We start from the raw sequence: 21,896 nt of genomic DNA, 5'->3' as shown, positions 1-21,896 counted from the left end.
CATCAAAATGCGCAACTTTAAATAAATATAGACAACACGTTCTACTTAATTAGACTTTTTATTATAAATGTTTTCTCCTACAACATCAGAGTGCAGCGCCACATTTAATACGCACCACAATGACAACAGTTTAAAGCGATTTGAACCGACTCTCTGTGTCGTTTTACATAACATTTCGATACTTTGCTAGGTTATTTAATTTAGTGTGTTCTGTCTCCCTCTAAGCCTGCTTGCTTACCTTACTCCCCTCCCTTCGCACTCATTGACATGTAAATGTTTTCCCTACCCCCTCCCTCTCTCTGCCTCCGCCCCCCTCTGTCTATTTAAGGCCACCCTACAGAGACGATCACCTCTCTCTGTACCTGGGTTGCTCTCTCTATGTATCTTGGTGATATCTGTCTGCTTATATGTCTGTCTATAGTTTTCTGGTTATATTCTATGTCGCTATTTCATTATACCTGATGATGATTGCTTGTGTTGCAATCGAAACGTCGTATGCTATTATTTAATTTATTATTTTATTTTTATACGTGACTTTACCGAAAAAACCAAAGAATAATTCCTGCAGTCACGAAAGCTCCAAAATTAAGATCGATTTGAAGCATGTTTCATTTTTTGGGGGGAGGGGGGAGGGCAGAGCTTTGTGACGTCATATTTGAGAGAGAGAGAGGGGGGGGGGTCTGACTTTATGTGACGCCGCGTGACGAAGTGAGGAAGGGGGGGGTCAAAAATCGTCCAAAATCTCGTGACGTCATTTATGGACGGCCCCTTAGTGCCTGTAGAAGGAGGGGGCGGGAGGAGGAGAAGTGGGAGGAGGAGGAGGAGTGTGAGGGGTGAATGGGGAGGAGTTTGCAAGGCTGTTAATTCCCTTATAAGAACGAGGGTCTTTCACCGGGTTCTGGAAGAACCCACTGGGCGTCTAGGGGTCGCGTGAACGTGCAGTTTTCAGTGTTTTCTTTGGTTTTCTTTGTTTCCGCTGAGAAGTTGATACAAACCTTTAAATCGGAACGTGCAGCAGCACTTGCCCGGCAGCCTTGCGTGGCCTATACGGGACACAGTTGTCTGTTTTTGTTCCATACGGCAGAAGATCGATTAAAAGAACTGCTCGTGTCGAGTTTGGACTTGGCGTTCAACATCACAAGCATCTCATTCAGCACCACCCCAAGCGTTCATTTCATCAGCAGCAGCAGCATTGTTACAATGGATGCTTTCGGTGAGTAACAACTTGTGCAAGAGACACATCGAGCCGCTTGCTCGGCTACATTTGCGGATACTGCGGTGTTTTAAACGCGACCACGAAGACGACGACGACGACGACGATTCGTGGTGATGTTGGAAGTGTGCGTGGTGCACTGTAGAGGCGGCGTTGCTGTTTGCGCAACGCCTCGAAGCCTGCTCCGCGGAGGGGGAGGAAATCGCTAAACCCGCCGTCTTTTCTTTCCCCTTCCTCTTCCCACCCTCCCTATTTTTTTCTTATATTTTAATAATCAAAAGGCAAAGGCAGGCGATAATGTTGTGGAACTTTATCGCCATCTGGGTTACGCGAATTACGCGCGTTGTGGTAGCCGTGTTCACGCACGTGGGCGTCGCAGGTTAAAGGCGTTGGGGGGATGCGGCGAATGTGTTCGAAATGTTTAGCTACTAGCTACTAGCAATGTTGATATTTGTGGATAACATACCTGTTAACCCCTTACCTTATTACAGACCAATTCGGATCTTATTGGTCACCACGTGCCCCTATAAATGTCAACGTTCATCCCACAAAGTCCCATCACAAGAGAGAAACACAAACACATACACTCACCACTAGTACACTCACCACTGACATTCACCACTACATACCTGTCAACCCCTTATCAGTGCCCCCATCGTATTACAGATCAATTCATATCTTATTGGTCACCCCGTGTCCCTTATAAATCTCAACGTTCATCTTACAAAGTCCCATCACAAGGAGAGAAACACAAATAGACAATCACCACTACATACCTGTCAACCCCTTATCAGTGCCCCATCTTATTACAGAGCCATTCAGATCTTATTGGTCACCACGTGTCCCTTATAAATCTCAACGTTCATCCCACAAAGTCCCATCACAAGGGAGAAACACAAACACAGAGACACAAACAAAAACGTGTTTGCACGTATTGAAACGGCTGCACACCGTATGGACCTCAGAATCAATTTCCAGGTACAAGAATACGGGTAAATTTCGATTTAAAGCTTTCGTGACTGCAGTGATTCGTATTCTTGTTTCTTTCGGTAAAGTCACGTAGAAGGGAAATAATAAAAGTATAAAAATAAAACAATAACATCACGACGTTTCGATTGCAACACAAGCAATCATCATCAGGTAGGTGTGAAAAACACAGCAAGACAATTTTATTTGAAAAAAGTGGCTGTGGGTTTCACACCTGGTGATGATTGCTTGTGTTGCAATCGAAACGTCGTGAGAATTTTATTGTTTTATTTTTGTTTTGTTATTATTTCCCTTCTACGTGACTTTACCGAAAGAACCAAGAATATGAATACTTGTAAATCTTACGGGATATACATGTACATTACGCATAGTTTTTGTCCTCTGCTTGTGAATGTGTCCCATATGGAACACCCGGCGTGGTAAGATAAAAACATAGTTTGGTTTCATTTGTATATATATGAAGTAATGTTGTGTGCATTCCTATCGTGTTTCTATTGTAACGTTCTGACCCCGTGCCGCTACTGGACATCTGTGAAAAAAAAGAGCTTTATAGCTAATCGGATTCATCGAGTGTAAATAAACACATTCCTGCGGAGGGAGCTGGTAGGAACGTCGGGTTGCTCGGTCAATGGCCTGCAGGGTCAACGGCGGCGTGGTGTATTCCGCAAATATGCCCGACTGTGAGGGCTGGCAACAAGCCGGCGTGAGTAGGTGAAACGTTGAGTTTTATAAGGGCACCACGGGGTGACCAGAACCTCCCCATCTAGCCCCACCCTCCCCACCCAGTGTTTCTCCCTTGTGATGGGACTTTGTAGGATGAACGTTGAGATGTATAAGGGCACGGGGTGACCAATCAGGTCTAAATTTGGTCTGTAATAAGGTAGGGCACTGATAAGGGGTTGACAGGTATGGCTGCATATCACCTCATATATCATTAGTACAGTGTATTAAAACGTTGCCTATTTTATATACAAAAACTAATTTCCTTGTATATATATTTTTCCATTTTTAGGGTAGTGTTGTGGACAAATGTGATGGGGTGTTTTTTTTTTCTCATTTCAATTAAGGTCACATCTTGGGTGCAGGTTTCTCTCTGGCTGGCTGTTGTATTCCCTTTGTCCCTGCAGAGATGGCTTCTGTGTCTGTCCGTGGCGTTGGCCACCCACATCCCCTCGTGGTCAGAATCATTTTTGTTAGCCTGGAGGAATCCGATGAGCGATGAAGCTCTTTTTCACAGATGTCCAGCAAGTGCCGTGCCGTCCTTCGTAGGCTGCTACTCTTTCACAGCACTTGTCCCAGCCGTCCGTTAAGGCTATACGGGGGATATTTGTCTTTTTAGTCAGCTTGCGGTTTGTATTGAAAGTGTAAAGTCTAGATTTGTGTGTGGTTATGACGGTAAATGTGTCAATCAACTGCCAAGATTGTGTGAAAGTGTAAGGGTCACACAAGGATAGCACCGCATATCACTATGCAGTACACTGACATGAACTCTTATCGGCCATGTACAGCCCTGTTGTCAATCCACTGAAGGATGAGGGTGTCCCCCACTCCGTGTTGATGGTGGAGAGGTTGTTTCAGCATAGCTTGCCACGTAGGACTGTGCAAAGAATGTTAAACATTTGAAATGTGGGATTGGTGCACTGACATTAATCAGACACTATGGGAACCTCATTTGCCAGTAAAAATATGATAATTGGTTTTTTACCCTTCTATCTGGCAACAAAACTGACACCTTTTTACAAGGAGTCATGTTTGCATAGACCGCAATACCTGCAGTCATAATACAAACAAAAGAACATAACTCTGATAAAGTGCACTGTCCTTGAAGTTGATTGGTCCACATCCGAGACAGCTTTCCTTAGAGCCTAGTCTCACATGGGTTGGACCAGATGACGCCAAAAGGCTCTTAGGAAAGCTGTCTCGGGTGTGGACCAATCAGCTTCAAGGACAGTGCACTTTATCAGAGTTATGTTCTTTTGTTTGTATTATGACTGCAGGTATTGCGGTCTATGCAAACATGACTCCTTGTAAAAAGGTGTCAGTTTTGTTGCCAGATAGAAGGGTAAAAACCAATTATGACATTAATCAGCACGCACGGCACTGTTTTGAGCTTGTGATGATATGGTACGTGTGAATGGGTAGATACAGCACGAATGTTGCTGCATCAGAATGTTTATCTGAATATTTAGACTGGAGAAATCCGATGAGCTTATGAAGGTTTTTCACAGATGTGCAGCATGGGCGGGTCAGATGCGGCATACTGCCATCGTGGTCATACACTTGTTCTGTTTCAATGACAAGACACGCAGTCGAGTATTTGTAACACACGATATGTTGCTGGATGCACAGCATATCCTGGCCTGAAGTAGAAGGTACATACTTGATTGGTACTGTATTTGGTGGTGATGCTGCTACTGCTGCGTTAGCACTGGCATTCAAGTACAAATCATACAAACTTAATACATTCGTTAATAACATTCTGGCTTTACAGTAAAATATTTAAAATATCATAGCTCACGTTTTGGGCGATGCCCCCTTGCTATAAAAAAGGGTAATTGTCAAACAAGTTGCAGTATAACGTTGCTTTAATGATTTAACTGTAGCTTGCAATGTATACCACACCCTCTTATTCTACTGGGTTTACGCTAATGTCGCCAGATACACAGCACACTATTGTGTTGCGTTTGAGTGCATAATAAAACATGCACGTCCATACGTAATACATACACTGCACTATACAGTGCTTTGCACATAAGTTCTGGAAAATAATACAGCGTTTCTGCTGTGGTTATTGCACAATCGAGGTTTTTTTTAGTTAGATTGCGTAAATATAAATGTATCGTTAAACCCACCACCACCCGACACAGCCAATTTGTCAAGCTTGTCATGTAAAACAAAACATGCCAATTAGTTTATAGTTCAGCACCCCGGCGTGTTGGAGAGTAAAGCCCACAACATTTACAATTCGATTACGACGTTTCGCCGGTAATTACAACCAGCATCATCAGGCCACAGCCAGAGTTGTGGAGAAATCCTCCTGTTTCGGTCTTAAATAATCTTAAATAATAATCTAACCCAAAAAAAGCCTCTTGTGGATAATATTGGTCACGAAAGCCTACGTCTTAAACGCGTCTCTTGCGCTTCACGTTTAATACGTCAGTTGGTATGATCACAATGTGCTAACAATTCACAAATCATGGGCCACACAAGTGGTGGACAATAACGGTTGAGAAGAACTGCCCTACGTGAGTTTTGCACAGCCCTCTCTGCCTGTGCATAGTTGACCAGACATTCATAACCATAATGAACATGAATGAATGTCTGATGAGATATTCACTATTTAAATAACATAATTGATTGACACCATTAGCACATCCTTTGCCAGTAGCAAAATATGATAATTGGTTTTTTACCCTTTTATCTGGCAACAAAACTGACACCTTTTTTTACAAGGAGTCATGTTTGCATTGACCAATACCTGCAGTCGGAATGCAAACAAAAAAAACCAACTCTGATAATGTATGCACTGTCCTTGAAATTGATTGGTCCACACCCGAGACAGCTTTCCTTAGAGCCTAGTCTCACATGGTGTTGGACCAGATGACGCCAAATGTTAAATGTGTTATGAATGCTATCCATGTTGTGAACGTTATTTTATGAATGTTATTTTAGCGATACATGACTGTTTTTGACCCCTGCGGATTATGTAACCCATATGTGAATAATCATGAGTGATGATAACACTGGCTTTTGCCGTCTGGCATACAGCTGTGTAACTTGAATGGTGTTTTTCTTAACAATCCAAACTATTGCACTCAACTGTCAAGCTAATATCTTTAGGGGTCATGTTGGCTGTGCAGGGGGGAAAAATGCTATTTCAAAACAAAAACACTTGAAAAGCGTTATTTGCAGGAAAAGGGTGAGCAATGTATGTATGTTGAACTTCTTTTACACCATATGTAGCCAACCGTGCTAATCGGAGGTGCGGGAGAAGGACAACAACAATGCATGAAGATAACTCAAGCGAGATTTTAGAAAATGTCCGATTGCTAAACAGCGTCGCTAGGCGTTTTGCACAAAGAATACTTTGGCCATGCGTGCAGGAAATTAGCAGAGATTATGACATTTTCCATGTGGGGAAATATTGTAGGATTCAATTCCATACATCCGTTTGACCTACAGTGGTATCCAATGCCCTTTTCATAACTTATTATGATAACTCAACAGACTGATTTGTTAAAATCGGAGATTATTGTTATATGCTTTAACGACCAATATTTTGGTATATAATGAGTTTGTTTGGGGTTAGATCGTGTAGGTATGCCATTTTTTAAACTATAATCCTCCATAACCCAACAGAGCGAGTCAATATCGCATGGACAAATAATTCATGTAATTTGGCTTACACCTGCTGATACTGCATGGAATCTCCAATGAAACGTCCAAAATGTTCCTTCCTTTTCAACATATCTTCGGATTTGCTAATAAACCATGTCAGTTGGCATATTTATACAAACTATTATTAAACTATTTTTGTTTACCAGGTAAGGCCATACTGAGCTATACAGCTATTTTTCATAAGTGACCTGGCCACAAATAGCTCAACTAAGTGGTCTATCATACGGAAAATTATAGCAGCATACCTGTCAACCCATAGAGTTTATCCGTATTCTTGTAACAGGTAAATTGAGTTTTCAGGTCCATACGGCGTACAACCGCTTCAATACGGGCAACATGTGTTTGTCTATTCGTTTGTGTCTCCCTTGTGATGCAACTTTGTAGGATGGACGTTGAGATTTATAAGGGCACGGGGTGACCAATAAGGTCTGAATTGGTCTGTAGTAAGGGGTTGACAGGTATGTAGCAGCCAAAATATTATGAACGCATGTTTCTAATTGTGGAGGGAAAAACCGGAGGACCCAGAGAAAAGTCCACGTGGCCACGGGGAGAACGTCCACATTTGCCCATGATGTGCCAACTTGACTTGATTGTCTGTGTCAGGTAGTGGACGGATTATAATTTAAACAATGCCATTGTACACCACAGTGATTTAACCCAAAATAAGCTCCGCATTAACCGAATCGGAGGCTGTTAAAGATACTCATGTTGACATAAAAACCTGGCTTCGTCATGCAGGACACTTGCATCCTCTTTCGGTATGGCTCGTACACTTGTTTGCTTAGAGGAAAACAAGTTGAAACACACTAATGAGGAAGTGTGTGGGTTTCCGTTCAAGTATTGAAGTTTGGGGAAACGCCGAATAACATTACATGTGGTCTATTTGCTCAAAGTGAAAAGCAAACACTAACCCTGTCCCTAATTTATGATAGGTATTTTTTTTCTAAAAGTGAAAAGCCAACACTAACCCTGTCCCTAATTTATGATAGGTATTTTTTTCTGAATTTTTGCTAAGAATGAATGCTAGAACTGGCTTATCGGACACAATTACTGTTGGCTTTCAAATAGGAAGCATGTTTACACACACTCAATCCCAGTGAATTGTGTTTTATATATACGCATTAAAACATGCATTTACATCCACGTAGAACAATAGAAGGATTATATCAAATGAGCATTTGTACAGCACTGTACAGTGCTTATAAATTCTGGTAAATATTCAGCACACGTGCATATTGTAATATTTAGTTTGTTCGTGTAAAATATGGAAGCCTTAATAATTTTACGAGTAAGTTTTCAAGCAAAGTGCATAACATTAAAATGCTGCCCTTATTGGTGTATCCACTCGTGCTGTTGCGCTACAAAGGCCTTGTGTGTATTCATGCACGCCTGTGCAATTGTTTTTGCGCTTGCTTTCTCCTGCAGAAATTGTATCAAAGGTCTTCTCGGTAGCAGAGGAGCTGTACAAAACATTCCAGCAAGTAAAGTCCAACAGATACCAATGTCAGAGGTTGGTGGACAGGGTGAAGATGGTCATAGACTACCTCCAAAGGAAGGAGCAGGCGGCCTCGTCTGAGGGCGCCTCCGGCAAATCCAAACACCCTGACAAGATGCCCTGCAGGGCCCGTAGCAATGCTTTCGTACAGCTCATCGAGGTCATCGTGCAGATCAAGGAATACATCGAGAAGTATGAGAATTACGGGGCCATTAAGAAATTCATGAAGAGTAGCGATGCCCAGGAGAACTTCGAACTCTTCCACGAGCGACTCAACGACATCATTCCCATGATCACCCTGCAGGATATCAACACGCTGGACAAGACGCAAACCTACATATGCCCGCAGAATATCATGGACGCCACGAAGGACTTCCGTGAGGACCTCACACGGCTTATACTGAACGGTAGGTTTCAAATTATGAATTATTCTCTGTATACCATATGCTTTATATTCTTAAGTGAGGCTTGGATAAGGACCACACAAGGATCTAAACTAGAACTTAAATTTTGACTCCATCGCACAAGTTTAGTTCAAATATAATGTTCAGAGTATCTTCTTTGTCCAGTATAAATTGAATAGCAAGGATATGGAAAGTGCTATTTGGTCATTTATTTTAATAGGGCATTATTTTACAAAATATGAAGTTTACGGCATACCTATTTGAGCGATTTGGATCCACATGCAAACATGTTTTTGTGACAATTCTTTATCACCTACCTTCCCTTACTGAGGATGCCGTTGCTATCAATCCTGTGCGACTGCACTTTAATCCTAAGTTATCTTCCATGTAACTTTGCTCCATCTCCACTTTGCCTGGCCTCTTATGCGTGTTTCCGTCCATGCCATTCCAATATCATATTAACATTTCAAACCCTTGGGTATAACCTATCAAAGTAAAGATGCAACCATGCAATTGCTTGTTCACACTGCTGCTGGTGGAAGGGCCTCCATGATAGGGACCTCTAGAAAAATCCTCTAGAGCAGGCGTCAGCAACCTGTGGCTTCAGAGCCGCAAGGAAATCTGCTATTTCAAATAACCAGTGGAGTGTGGTGGTCCGCGAAATAGTTTGGAGGCTAAAAAGGTGTCCGCACAATCTAAGGTTTTTGGGAACCGCTTTATCTGGGAGGGTATTTTGGCCCCCCCACTTCTACGCTGGCCAGGTGTCTTTAATGAGGTGGGAGTTACTTACCCACACTTTACTGCCACCACACGTGACCTGTAAATCAACTATCCTGTGCTTTTCCCATTTGAAGGCTCTTGGATATTGTTTACACTGCCATGCTGGAGTTAGACATTGAACTGGTCTTAACCTGGACTACTATTTCAAGCGTGGGTAGCCATTACACCATGGCAACTTGAGCTATAAATAACCAAAGGAAACTGAATTCTGTATGTGTGCCTTGAGCAGAATATGCATTGCTTTCATGGCAGTATAAATTATTGGTCCCCCTGTTTTAATACACATCAGTCTTAAGGACAGCATTTTGTTTTTGCACTTTTTCAATTGACTAATATTGAATGAAGTGTCTACTTGTGGCATTACATAAATGTCCACCTATGTAGAAACGCTTTGGACTAAAGTAAGCATTGCATTTGTATGTGAAAGGGAAGGTCATAACTTGATTGCCTATGAGGACCTTCACAAAGCACTCATCCATACCAAAGCACTCAACCCACTGCTTCCCTCCTCTAAGAAGAAGTATGCCAACTATGAAACATTACTCGTTGGTTTACCCCACCACGCACCTGCTAGCCAACTTCCAGTCTTATGAAACTATTTTACAGCTGTTCGGTGCCGGATTAAGCGAGTGCGGGGCCTTGTAGCATATGTTAAAAAGGGGCCTTAAATAAAAAAAACACGTAAATATTAAAACGCAAATTTTGAACTTGCATAGTAAAGTAATTGGGTTAATTTTAAGATCTATAGCCTGAAATATCTGCAGAATACAAATAATAAACAACCTAAGGCAATGCTCATTTGTTTTACTTCATGTCGTGCATTATATTCATATTCTTCGGTTTTTTCAGTAAAGTCACGTAGGTAAAAACATTAAAAAGTTAAATAAAATTAAATAAAAATCACGACGTTTCGGAGGCAACACAAGCTTCCGTCTTCAGGTGGTACCGTCACAGCCACGACAGCTGTATCAAGTAAATGAGAGATTGCAGGAGCTACCAATCCGTTTATATAATGGTTGGAGAAAGTAGTGGGGCAAGGGCCGTATACTTTTTATTAATATGGTAAGGTGAGGTTTAAGACTAAGAATAAACTGCATAACAAAGGCTGAGCCTTTGTTATGGAGAGGTGCGGTTTGTGACTCAACCTGTAACAGGGAGACCACCACTAAACATGGTAAAACTGTGATGGTTGTCTGTCAAATAAGATTGGCAAATAAGTGTAGTTAAATCTTTTTTGCATGGTTAATCACATCTTTCCAATGATTACTCAGTTTGTAACCGTCATCACGGTTGAAATTATGTCTGTGTTTGTATATTTGTATGGCTTCGTGTACAAACCTTTGATGGTAGCCAGGAGGTTTGCAGAGAACCTTGGTCTCGGAAAATACAATTTCATGAGAGCCCACCGAGTTGTAGCAATGATCGGCATCATTGCAGTCACAAAAGCTTCAAATCTAGAATTCGTGCATTATATGTTGTTGGTTTACAGTACAGTATTTCCCTCCATTGATTTGTCTCTTCTGTCCTTGGTTTCGCTATTTCAGCTGTGCTCACAGAGACGGGCAGGGCCAGCGAATCCCAGCAGGAAGAAATGAAAAAAACAATCAGCACCATCTTAAACATTGCCAAGGATCTCGGTGAGGATGCTACAGCCGAGCTACAACAGAAGGGTCCACAACAGTCGGGTCAAAGTGCCTTTTTGTTCAAAGGAGCAATTGGCCGTTAATCAAGTTTGTGGATGGTCATGAGGAATTGATTTCAATGCCTTTTTTTTTATAGAGACCACATTTGATTTCAAATCCCCATCTTATTTTCTTCCGCACAGTATTGTCAAGCGATGACTCCTTAGCTTACAAGGGAAAGTCTTAAAATAACAAAGTGTATTTCCCTATTATTTAAGTGGAGTATCTATAAACGGGATCACCTTGTATTTTCCAGTTTCACACGTAGGCTTTCGCGACCAATTTCATCCATAAGAGGTTTTTTGGGTTAGATCGCGTAAATATATAAATGTGTCGTTAAAACCCAACATCCCCCGACAGCCAACTAGTAAGGGTTGGCTGTGGCGGGTTTTAACGACACATTTATATATTTACACGCTCTAACCCAAAAAACCTCTCATGGTTGTATTTTCCAGTAGGCAACAATAAAATGAACGTGTTCTGGCATGCCGTGTATCATCAAAGTCTTCCCATTTTACGAGTCGAGCACTCTGACCATGGAACCCACACGATTGGGTGGAATAAGTAAAGAAAATTAGATGGCTTTGTTAAATCCACTGCTGGATCAAGGCCTCCCAAGGGGGTGCTTGACCGTACTCTGCCACACTGCTCGGTGCGGATTGGCCGTGGCCAAGAAACTCATCTCGCTTGGTCATCGTGTAGTGCGCCACCACTCCACCCGCCATTGGATGTGATTTCATGTGTGGTGTATATTGCAATTGTGGTATGTGGCGTGTTGTGTGTATTACGTGGGAGTATGTGCATTGTGTCTATGTACACGAAACACGACTAATATAGGAAAGCGGCAAAAGTCCATTTGATAACCTTCATGTTTTTCCACTTCCTGACTTTATTTATTGTTAACACAGGGAAGTCTAGACACCCTGTGGAAGAGCTCCGGGAGATAAAGCTGGATGAGATTGTGAACCGGAAAAAAGACATTACCACCATCAAGTACTCCATGTACAAGGGCGAGTTTTGCCAGTTCCCCGTTTGGATCAAGCATTTTAAATCTGACATGAGGTGAGTGCGCTCATTTGGGGATGGGCTGGACGTATGAGTGCATAAGAAACACATGTGGGTAGAGTTTGTCGAATCGCACAATTCCCAGCTTTGCATCGCAATTCGATTCTTAGAATCAAATACATTTTCCTAACAGGATAACAGAACCAGTGGAATTGTGGAGTGTGGAGGGGGTCGGATAGAGCCTAGCGTGGCATTCAGGCCTAGTGGAATTGCCATTGCAAGATTTGGTAGATGCGTAAGTATTACGTTTCAATGACGATTCCACTAGGTTGGCTAGGCCCCACCCGCCATCCCATCTTGCCTTGATGCCACGGCAGAATAATGGTGGGATAAACTCAAATTGTGACCGCAAATCATGAACAAATTGTTTGTTTATTACGTTTTTGAAGCAGCTGGTCCAGGATTGGGCAAAACGTAGCCTAATTTTCACCCTGGTAACTGGAGGGCACAGACCAAGTGTTTCTGACTTAATATTCAAAGTAACAATAACACAAATATATATAAACACCCAGGTCTGTCATTCTGTAATTCTGTGATTCTGTCATTGTGTGATTAACGCGGCACGGATTGGTTGAAGTGCGTCATGTGACCACAAGCAAGCAGCCAACCAGAGGTGTGCCCCTGACAAACATGTACGCCCCTGATCATGGGCGGTGACGTCAGCTCTCTTTCACAACACCTCAGCCACGTTCGTGTGTAATGACGTCATGCTTCCAACCTTGCCGTGAATTGTTTTCGAAATTTTCTAAAACATCTACAACTTTTTACACAAGTTCTTTTTTTATCATTACTTTTATATCGCAAGTGCCAAATCATGGGTTTAAAGCTTTCGTGACTGCAGGGATTCAACTTCTTGGTTCTTTCGGTAAAGTCACGTAGAAGGGAAATAATACAAATAAAACATAATAAAATACAATTCTCACAACGTTTCGGCCACAACGCAAGCAGCCGTCCTCAGGTGAAGAACAGGTCTGTATTTTATTCTGTTTTATTTTTATTATTTTATTATTTCCCTTCTACGTGACTTTACCGAAAGAACCAAGAAGAAGGCACTTTGGCTTTGACAGATGCATGCCGGGAGAGTGACTGGAGAACATTGCTGCACTAGTCTTAATAAGCCTGTTTCCATGCATGGCTATGGACAGCTGTGGCAATTGGTGTCTTCGCTTGACCTGGGTCTCTTTAAGGTTGACTCGGCCTAAAACTATCACCTAGCAGAGATGTGTTCTGTCCCCCCCCCAACCCTGCCACTGCGTCCTGTACCGTGCATTGCCTTGGTGGGCCTTGGTAGGCCTTAAGCACTTAAGTAAGCATTGCACGACACACAGGGAGACAGTTTTACTCACAGGCTTGTGCTGACATCACTGACATGGAGGATCTGTTTTTTTATTTTTTATTTGTGAGCAGTGCATATGCAGCGGGGTCCAAGAATGTCATGTTGGATGAAGCTAAGAAGATGCGGGAACTTGACTCTGAGAATATTATCAGGCTCTATGGGATTATCGTGGACCCTTCGGGTAAGTTTGCGTACGTGCAGGCCAGAGTGACGTTTTTTAGAAAGAGGGCGTGTTTATGGAGTTTTATACAGCGTGGAATGATGTTTGTGAGCAGAGCGCGCCGTGTCAACACGTCTAAATATTTAATGTGAATACGCTTACTGGTGTAACGGTGCTGCAAATGTTCAAGAGCAGATACGATTGATATTGCTCCACCATTATTCGCAATGGCTTTTAGTCGATTGCCGACCACTAAAAATGCATTTGTTTTTAACAAACATGTACGCAACCATGCTGATTGTTTTCATTAGAGAAACAATTATGTTATTGCTAGATATTGGGCATTTCGCATGGCCACTTGTCTATTGTAAATTTTAGTGAACCACATAGATATACTTAACTGGGTCAAGGCCTCTGGTCAATTTACTTGGTGCGGATTCAATGATTCAATAAAATCCAGCAGTGGGGGGAGACCAAGGTGGCCAGTTATATTGGGCTGTGACTCCCTTGCATAGCGACCCAAATATACGCACACTAAGACCCACTTTGGAATTCCCTCGCATTGTCTATTTTCCTAAGTTCTTAGAACTTTTTCTCAATTCAATATAATAACTGTTGTTTATTACACCTTCAGGAGTGCTGTATGTTGATGGCCATTTGGCATTTCGGCCATTTCACGGCCTCTGCTTGGCAACCGTGATAATAAAAAACAACGTATGTGTATGCACCTCTTCCAAGATGTTTGGCCAGCATGGAAGAGTAGGCCAAATACCCTCTAGGGCAGCCCTCTCGATCCTCCCCTAATGGTGGCACCTTCCGCCGGTCAGCGGATTGAGCAAGCAGTCCGCTGGGCTGCATTTGTTTACATATGTATGCTTGTTGTGTATCTCGGTATTTCTTCCTCCGCATGCGTTGCCTGGCTCCAGCGAGTTTCTTTGCTATCGTGATGGAGTACTGCAGCCGTGGCACCCTCCGTGAGCTGCTGCAGTCTGAGGAGCCACTCAGCTGGCGCAGCAAGGTTCACATGGCCATGGAGGGGGCACGTGCCCTCTGCCGGTGCGTGCTGGCCATCCCCCGGGGTCCCCACTACCCTTTCCCCATCTTGCACCTTTAGGGCCCCACCGGTTTGGCGCATGGACATATAACCGCGGATGCGTGGAACAGATGGGAGGAATTTAGCTGGCTTGGATGGATTAAGAATTATGATTTTTCTGCTTAGATTTTTCAAAATGTAATTGTCAATTTGAAAATATGCAGTGATATATGGCAGCCTGGTGGCAATTATGGAAATTAAGTGGATGGACTCCACATGACTCTTACGTGACATATTAGCTTATCGTAGAAATTAAGTAATAATTTGGTACTCTTTGTCAATTCACTGCTGGATGTTATAGGCCTTAGTCATGGGGGTTGTTTGACCATATATTCCGACGTTGGCCAACGCTTGTTCAGATATCACTTGCTACTTTTGACACGTAGGCTTTCGTGACCATTGCTTAACGTTCATAATATATATGTATTTGGTCAATGACAATGTGTCGTACACTCTCCTGCACATCACACGGCTGAATAGGTAAAGTTGTCACGTAAAACAAATGTCAGTTTTGTATTGCTTCAGCACAGCAGTGTGCTAAAGTGCAATCCACATGCATTTAACAATTATTTACGATGATTCACTGCTAATTGCATCCAGCATCATCAGGCGGTTTCCAGAGTTCAACTCCTGCAGGCTGTGTCGGTGGAGGAATGTCTCCGACACACGTAGGCATTGTACTCACGCGATTTGATACAAAGATAGTCAATTATGAATCATCACTCGCTACTAATGTTAGGTTGCTAATTTATCTGAATAAATCTCTCCGATAGCCACTTGCGGTGGAAACATTCAGTGCGGGGAGGGGGTGGGGGATGTTAGACAGCTGGAGGGGTGTAGACACGCGCAAAGTGTCATAGCCGTTGTGGGCTCATTTCTAATTAATGTTGGTCCTTTAGAATTTTGACCGTGACACGGGAACACAGTGGTCCTCTCTTGAAAATTAAATTGCACCTTTTTATTTTCAGCATCCGATCCTCTTCGGATGTTGCACACAGTGTCATGAGTCAGTCACGGGGCCGTGTAGGTGCGGCAATTTTGATTGAACGTTCATGCTCTTGCCTGCCATCTCTTTGCAGAATGCACAGCATGAAGAGCCCAGTGTGCTACCGCAACGTGTGCACGGATAAGTTCCTGGTCAACGAGCACTACACCATCAAGGTGCCGGAGCCTCAGGGGTCGGGGTTACTTTGTGATGTTTGCAAATATAAAATGACCGTGAAATGAAAAAATTAATAATAAATTATGATAAAAAAATACAATAATCTAAAATTACATTCGTGTAATGAAGCTGGACCAGCATTATTGGTCAAAACTACATGCAGCCTCAGGGGTTTACTCAACAGCAATATACAGACTCAGAATATGTATTTATACTGGAGGAATCTGATGAACTATTATAAAGCTCTTTTCCACAGATGTCCATTGTACTGCCATTGTTATTATTGATACAACAGATTTGCGATTCGATTGCAGAAACGTTTTGCCATTAGCGAAAGTTCATGTGCAGGTGCCAGGTGGTTTATTTACATCGAAGGATTGTGGCAGCTTGGGGAAGCCTTAATCCAGCAGCGGATTGACCATGGCTGGTGTTGATGATAATGGGAGAATGTAGAAGCTATTGGTTGCAGAGTTTACATGAGAAATGTACATACTTTTTACGTACATTTTAAATAATTATGCTTATACTTAGAATTATATGTAAGATGAGCATAAGTATTGATTTTAATCAATGAGTTGATGCATCGTTGCATGCCTAACAGCTTCGCAGCTGGATACTGATACTAGAGCAAGGTGTGCATGATTGTGGCCAGGCATTTGAGACCGCATTGCCCCGTCTTCATTTCTAACTGCTTAGTAGGGTCGATTGTGGTTAAGTTGGCTTGAGACGGTCACAGAGTCTGAATCTCCGTGGAAAAATTTATACAGCGGTGGATGTATGTACACTTGTACGTGTTCCTAATGCCTGCTTCCTCGGTCCTGTTCCATGTTCTATATTTCATCGTGCTGTCTTGAGCAGCTCTCCGATCTTGGCTTTGCCAGGACCTGCACATCCATCTGCCGTAGCAGCACGAACCGGAACTCTTCGGAGTCGATGGCATTCATCGCTCCTGAGAGACAGAGGGACCTCAACTACAAACCCATTCCCAGCTGCGACATCTACAGGTGCCACCCGGTTGCTGATGCAGCTGCTTTTCTTTGCTGGATAAACACTTGGTTTCGTAACTGTCATCATGAGCCTTGGTCAATCCACTGCTGGATAAAGGTCTCCTCAAGCAGCCACTTTTTCTTACTGAAAAGGGCTCAATATGACTTTAAGATGCCTTTGGTGGGCCACATTAACACACAGCTTAGCATTGTCCAATAGTTACGTGAAACTAGATAAACGAGGGCTTGCCTTCACTCCATGAATGCGATGCCTGCCTATTGCTTTTCTCGAACTCGCCGATTTAACATCGCAGTTCTGAAGACATCAAACGGCTAAGATGCTTATGGTAATAGAAAATATTCTTTGTGGGCCGATTAGAATTACTTGGCCCTCACTTGGCCCATGAGCCATAGGTCCCCCCCACCCCTGATGTAAATAAATGTATTTTATAGGGTGTAAGTTTTAGCTAGTTGTTGGATAACAGGATAGTTAGTCTTTCATGAACAGAAGATGGTTGTATCTGTAATCTGATGGCTTTTGTTGGCGTGTTGTCTCTGCAGCTATGGTGTTGTGATGTGGGAAATTGCTGCACGCAAGATTCCTTTCGAAGGTGATATTTCTGAGAAGATCCACGGCCGTCGTTATCTTGAACATCACTGCACAACACCTGCTTCTACACTCCCCTCATACAACCACCAACCAAACGACACATGCCACCATCACCAACATCCACAGTATCACAATCGACACACAACCAACACACTTCACCAACTGTACCGGAATTACCGTCACTTAACAATCACAACCCTAACTGCCACCCCATTGCATGGAACGCCCTAGCCACATCCACAACTCCCACATGCAATCATTTGGTGCTATGTCCGTGCTGATATGGTATTTTGGAAATCATGGTGTATATTTAGTACCCATGTATTTTGGTTCCAGTAAAGCATCCAAGATATTCGTGGGAAATGTTTAGGGCTGCACCACTGGCACTTTCTATCATGCAGCAGCTGAGGGAATACATATAGCAGTATTTATGGATGCTGAGCATATTTTATAAACATTAGTAGATAAATGCAAATTAATACCTAAGCAACTGTTTTCCAGCTTTCATCTTGAAGTTTATGATTGTGTCATTGAGCCCTAACTCTCTTACCATATATATCTCAACTCTGTGTGGTCTCATGCCTCCATCTATGCAACATTTCTATGCATCTGCCATATTCTTACCCCAGCTGCCGTTCAAATCTTAATTCAAGTCTTCATCACGTTCCAACTCTACTAATGCCACTCTCTCTTATGCGGCTTCCCTAATTCCCCTATCTACAATATCCAGATGACCCGAAATGCGTCTGTCAGACTCTTCACATGCACCCTGAACGAGACCACTTCATCCCAATACTCAGATCCCTCCTCTGTCTTCCAATTCAATCATTGATCAACCTCAAGATCGCACTCCGTGTCATCGAAACCGTCCATGGACTCGCTCTTTCCCTACCTCTCCCCTCATTTCATTCTGCTGCCCTTCACACCCCACTGCTCTACAGAGCATCCTGAAATGGGACTGCATCTGGATGCTACGTAAACCTTACATTGTAATTGTTAACATCGATGCTGATGGTGACGGTTGAAATTGTTCACGGCAGGCAAAGACATGAAGGAAATTCGTAGCATGGTGATAAAGGGCGAGAGTGAGCCACTGCCGGAGGACTGCCCTGAGGTCTTGAAAACTCTGATCGACCAAGCGCGCGAGTGTGATGTTCCTTTGAGGCCAGGCGCCGCAGGTAACTCTTGATGCCATGGGGCATGCCCGACCTGATCTAACAATAATGCACCACATTTTGCATAATCTTGCTCCGAAAGCTGGAATTAGGGCGTGTACTGTGTGCAGGGTAAAAAAACACTATGTAATATGTACATTCAGTATACACTTAAATACTGCTTTGTACATTTTTCACAAAATGATCATTTACAGCTCTTTGTCAATTCACTGCTAAATGAAGGCCTTCCGTGCCATTTTGCTCATCAGGGTATTTTTTTATGATTCTCCACACTGGTCAGTCCAAGGTAGTGGAAGGGCGGGGAGGGCAGGGCCAGTGCTGATATGCTGATATCAGCTTGCCACCAAAGTTGGCCATGACCAGGAACAAAACTCAGGATGCTGGGTTGATAGTGCAGGCCATTAACAACCTCATCACTACTCCATCCTCAATGTGAAAAATATAATTGACAAAAATAACCAGTGAATCATGTGCCTCTTTCGATTGCGAATTGCACGTTGTATAAAAAAAAACCCAATATAGACGTCAGTTTAACACGTAGGCTTTAGCGACCAATATCATCCATAATAGAGGTTTTTGGGTTGGATCGCGTAAATATATAAATGTGTCGTTGCAACCCGCCACCAATATAGACGTGTAAAATTTATCTGAGTTACAGTCTTGATGTATTTGCCTGCATGCATCCAAAGGCATGTTGCAACATTACAAGATTAATCATTCAACTCTTTTCCAAAACAAGAAAATGAGTATTGTCTTCCTATTGTCAGGACAGTAGAGCTCCCCGTGGCCATGGTTACTAATTAACGTGACTGGAACAGACAGGCTCACGTTAGACTAATGTGGGACCTAAGTGGTCTAATAATGATTGATGCGACAGGCATTGACAGGGTCGCATGATGAGAAGCACGGGACCTAAACAGTCATATATTGTAATTAGGACAGACAGACAGGGCCAGGTGCGGGGAGAGAGAGTTAGGGAATAGGGGCGTGGCCGGGTCGTGAGGGGGATAAAAGCCGGCGTGGAACAGGGCTCTGGGCTGCTGTTGTCATCTTGTAGCGGATTGTCTTCATCGTCCTGGAACGGGCACCTTGTAGTCTTGGAAGGCTAGAGTTGTATTGTCTCCGTGACTACTACGCGTCCGCTCCTGTGTAGTTAGCCAACTACACAGGAAGCGTCGCGTAGAGTCACATAAGTTGCCCAAGTGTATATAGCCACTCGCGGTTACTCGTTAAGTTATAAGTGAGTCGGTGGACTTCATTTATAATAAATATACATATAACCGAACAAGAAGGTGTTTCTGAGAGCTACATTCCTCTATTATTCACAAAGGGTCTCTTGTAATTCGTACAAAGATAAGGGTTGCCTGCAACTTGGTATCCTTCAAAGCTATTTTTTATACCGCACCACAATACAATCGGAGCTGAATATATAGGCACAACTCTTGTATAAACAAGACATGCTTACATGAGACTTAGAGGGAGGGGAAAGCAAAGCGCAACTGCTAATAAAATCACACTTGAGATATCGGCACACATGGACTTTCTCCTCTGGGGCATGCTTAGATCAATCAACTAGAATCTACTTTATGACTGTTGTGAATATTGGGGGAAGATTGCACTGAACCTATGAACCTGCCAATCGTGAACTATCTGTGCTATTCTTGTATGTACACGTATGCTTATTTCAGAGCTGGTGAGAAAACTTCTCCATCTTCACGAGGACCTGGACCTTTGAAGATGTCAAGAGCAATACATTCGCTGTGGACATACACTGATGCACACAAGAATAATTATGCATTTACACACAAAACTATCCCATACACTCATATCAAGGTGGCATTTCCACCGATACAAATGTCCGGGTATGCAAATCACCTGACCATAATGTATGCACTAAATAAACGCAATGTATTATTCTACAGGTCCAAAGCCAAATTTGGAATTGTTGAATTATGTTTGTACAGCCATAAAACATGACTGTGCCAGTGTGTAATGGTTTAATACGTTTATCCTTTGTGCAAAAGATAATTTCTCAATGCGTAAAAAACATAAAATTTTTCCTACTGTTGATTGTAATTACTCATTGATTTTATTGTAGTGTAGTGGGATCCTGTAAACTTGTTTCTATCAAAAACTATGCTAAACAAAGCATGTTGGTGGTATTGATACTAAACAAAATAAATGTGGCAACCAGACAAACCAGTACTTCCCATTGAGGTACCAATAGGTGAACATGTCTCGTGGGTTTTCGGGCTTGCTGCATGTTTTAGCACGGTTAGCTATGTACGGTGCAAAAGAAGGTCTACATACAAACATGTTTGGCACGATGCCCGATGTTTGGTTGCTAGGAGAAGCTCTTAGTATGTCAAACGAAAGTGTCCATACAAGCGCAAAAAGCCTACGCAATATGTGAAGTGTCAGATCACATGCTGGATGAGAGCTTCCCCAAGCTGTGTGGATTGTTCGATCCGACTTGAGCCGCACCAACCATCCGCCCAGGTTGAAGGTGGAGAGCGTAGTTGTGGGCTTGTAGAATCATCGTACAACAATGTATATTGCTGCGCTCCCTCGTGCTAACAACGATGAACTGTGGAAGGCAGTTACATCGGGTTAATGCCACTTCGCTTCCAAGGTCTGACAAGAATAAATAGGTGGCCATTCGGGGTGATTTTGACTCGCTCATAAGTTTAACAAAAATACAACACTTAAGTGCATCGGAGTGCGTTCTCTGGCGTTACAAATTGGTGTTCAAGAGTTTATATTTGCAGAATTGTTATGTCTTTACTGCATGATAACAATTGTTTCAGCTGGGTGCATGTTTAAAATCATTTTATGCCATAAAATATTCGAGATTTTACAAAAGTCTTTTGAATGTGTTTTTGCCGCGTGGATTTGTATCGTGGGCTGGTTTAAAATGTACTGCTTATACAGCTGTACTGTAATTTGTCGATATAAAATGCAACTGGCTCATGATTTTGGAATGAGGACATTACATAGATCGACATTCATCTAATGCAAACATTTTCATTCTCACGGCTCTCGGTCTTCGCGGCACACCGAACAAGAAAATGTAAATGAAAAAGACTACTGTCGAAGTATTCTTAGGTTTTTTCGGTAAAGTCACGTAGGTAAAACATTAAAATTAATAAAAGTAAAATAAAATAAAAATCACGACGTTTCGGAAGCAACACAAGCTTCCGTCTTCAGGTGGAACCGTCACAGCCCGACAGCTGTATGAAGTAAATGAGAGATTACAGGAGATACCACTCCGTACATATGAAGTATGGGAATTGACGGCAGGAACTTCTTGACGGGTAACACACTTTTATTAAATCCTTTAGGTATCACAA

The 21,896-nt window shown here is 42.6% G+C and overlaps 1 protein-coding gene across 2 annotated transcripts; it reads left to right on the top strand.

Moving 5' to 3' along the window:
* The first annotated feature begins 871 nt into the window (after positions 1–871).
* Positions 872–21,519, top strand: MLKL (mixed lineage kinase domain like pseudokinase). 2 transcript variants are annotated; one of them, XM_061548775.1, is made up of 12 exons: positions 872–1,213; positions 8,024–8,500; positions 10,822–10,914; positions 11,868–12,021; positions 12,602–12,637; positions 13,432–13,541; positions 14,447–14,576; positions 15,693–15,774; positions 16,634–16,779; positions 17,323–17,372; positions 18,412–18,549; positions 20,235–21,519. In XM_061548775.1, exons 1-12 carry the CDS (start codon positions 1,201–1,203, stop codon positions 20,279–20,281), a joined length of 1,476 nt encoding a protein of 491 aa, XP_061404759.1. In that variant the 5' UTR covers positions 872–1,200; the 3' UTR covers positions 20,282–21,519. The 2 variants fall into 2 exon arrangements, with proteins under 2 accessions (XP_061404759.1, XP_061404760.1); XM_061548776.1 differs by lacking the exon at positions 12,602–12,637 and having other exon boundaries at positions 874–1,213.
* Positions 21,520–21,896: the final 377 nt, after the last annotated feature.

The sequence above is a fragment of the Lethenteron reissneri genome, chromosome 9 (genome assembly GCF_015708825.2).
Source record: "Lethenteron reissneri isolate LAM-NWPU_2019-01 chromosome 9, ASM1570882v1, whole genome shotgun sequence".
Classification (NCBI taxonomy): Eukaryota; Metazoa; Chordata; class Hyperoartia; order Petromyzontiformes; family Petromyzontidae; genus Lethenteron; species Lethenteron reissneri.
Note: the sequence above shows the minus strand (reverse complement) of the source record. Positions and strands in the feature narration are given on the sequence as shown.

What these genes read in the sequence shown, in the direction of transcription:
- MLKL (XM_061548775.1), top strand. An exon ending in GATTATCGTGGACCCTTCGG is followed by an intron (nt 13,542 to 14,446) that starts GTAAGTTTGCGT and finishes GCCTGGCTCCAG; the next exon opens with CGAGTTTCTTTGCTATCGTG. An exon ending in ACGAGCACTACACCATCAAG is followed by an intron (nt 15,775 to 16,633) that starts GTGCCGGAGCCT and finishes TGTCTTGAGCAG; the next exon opens with CTCTCCGATCTTGGCTTTGC.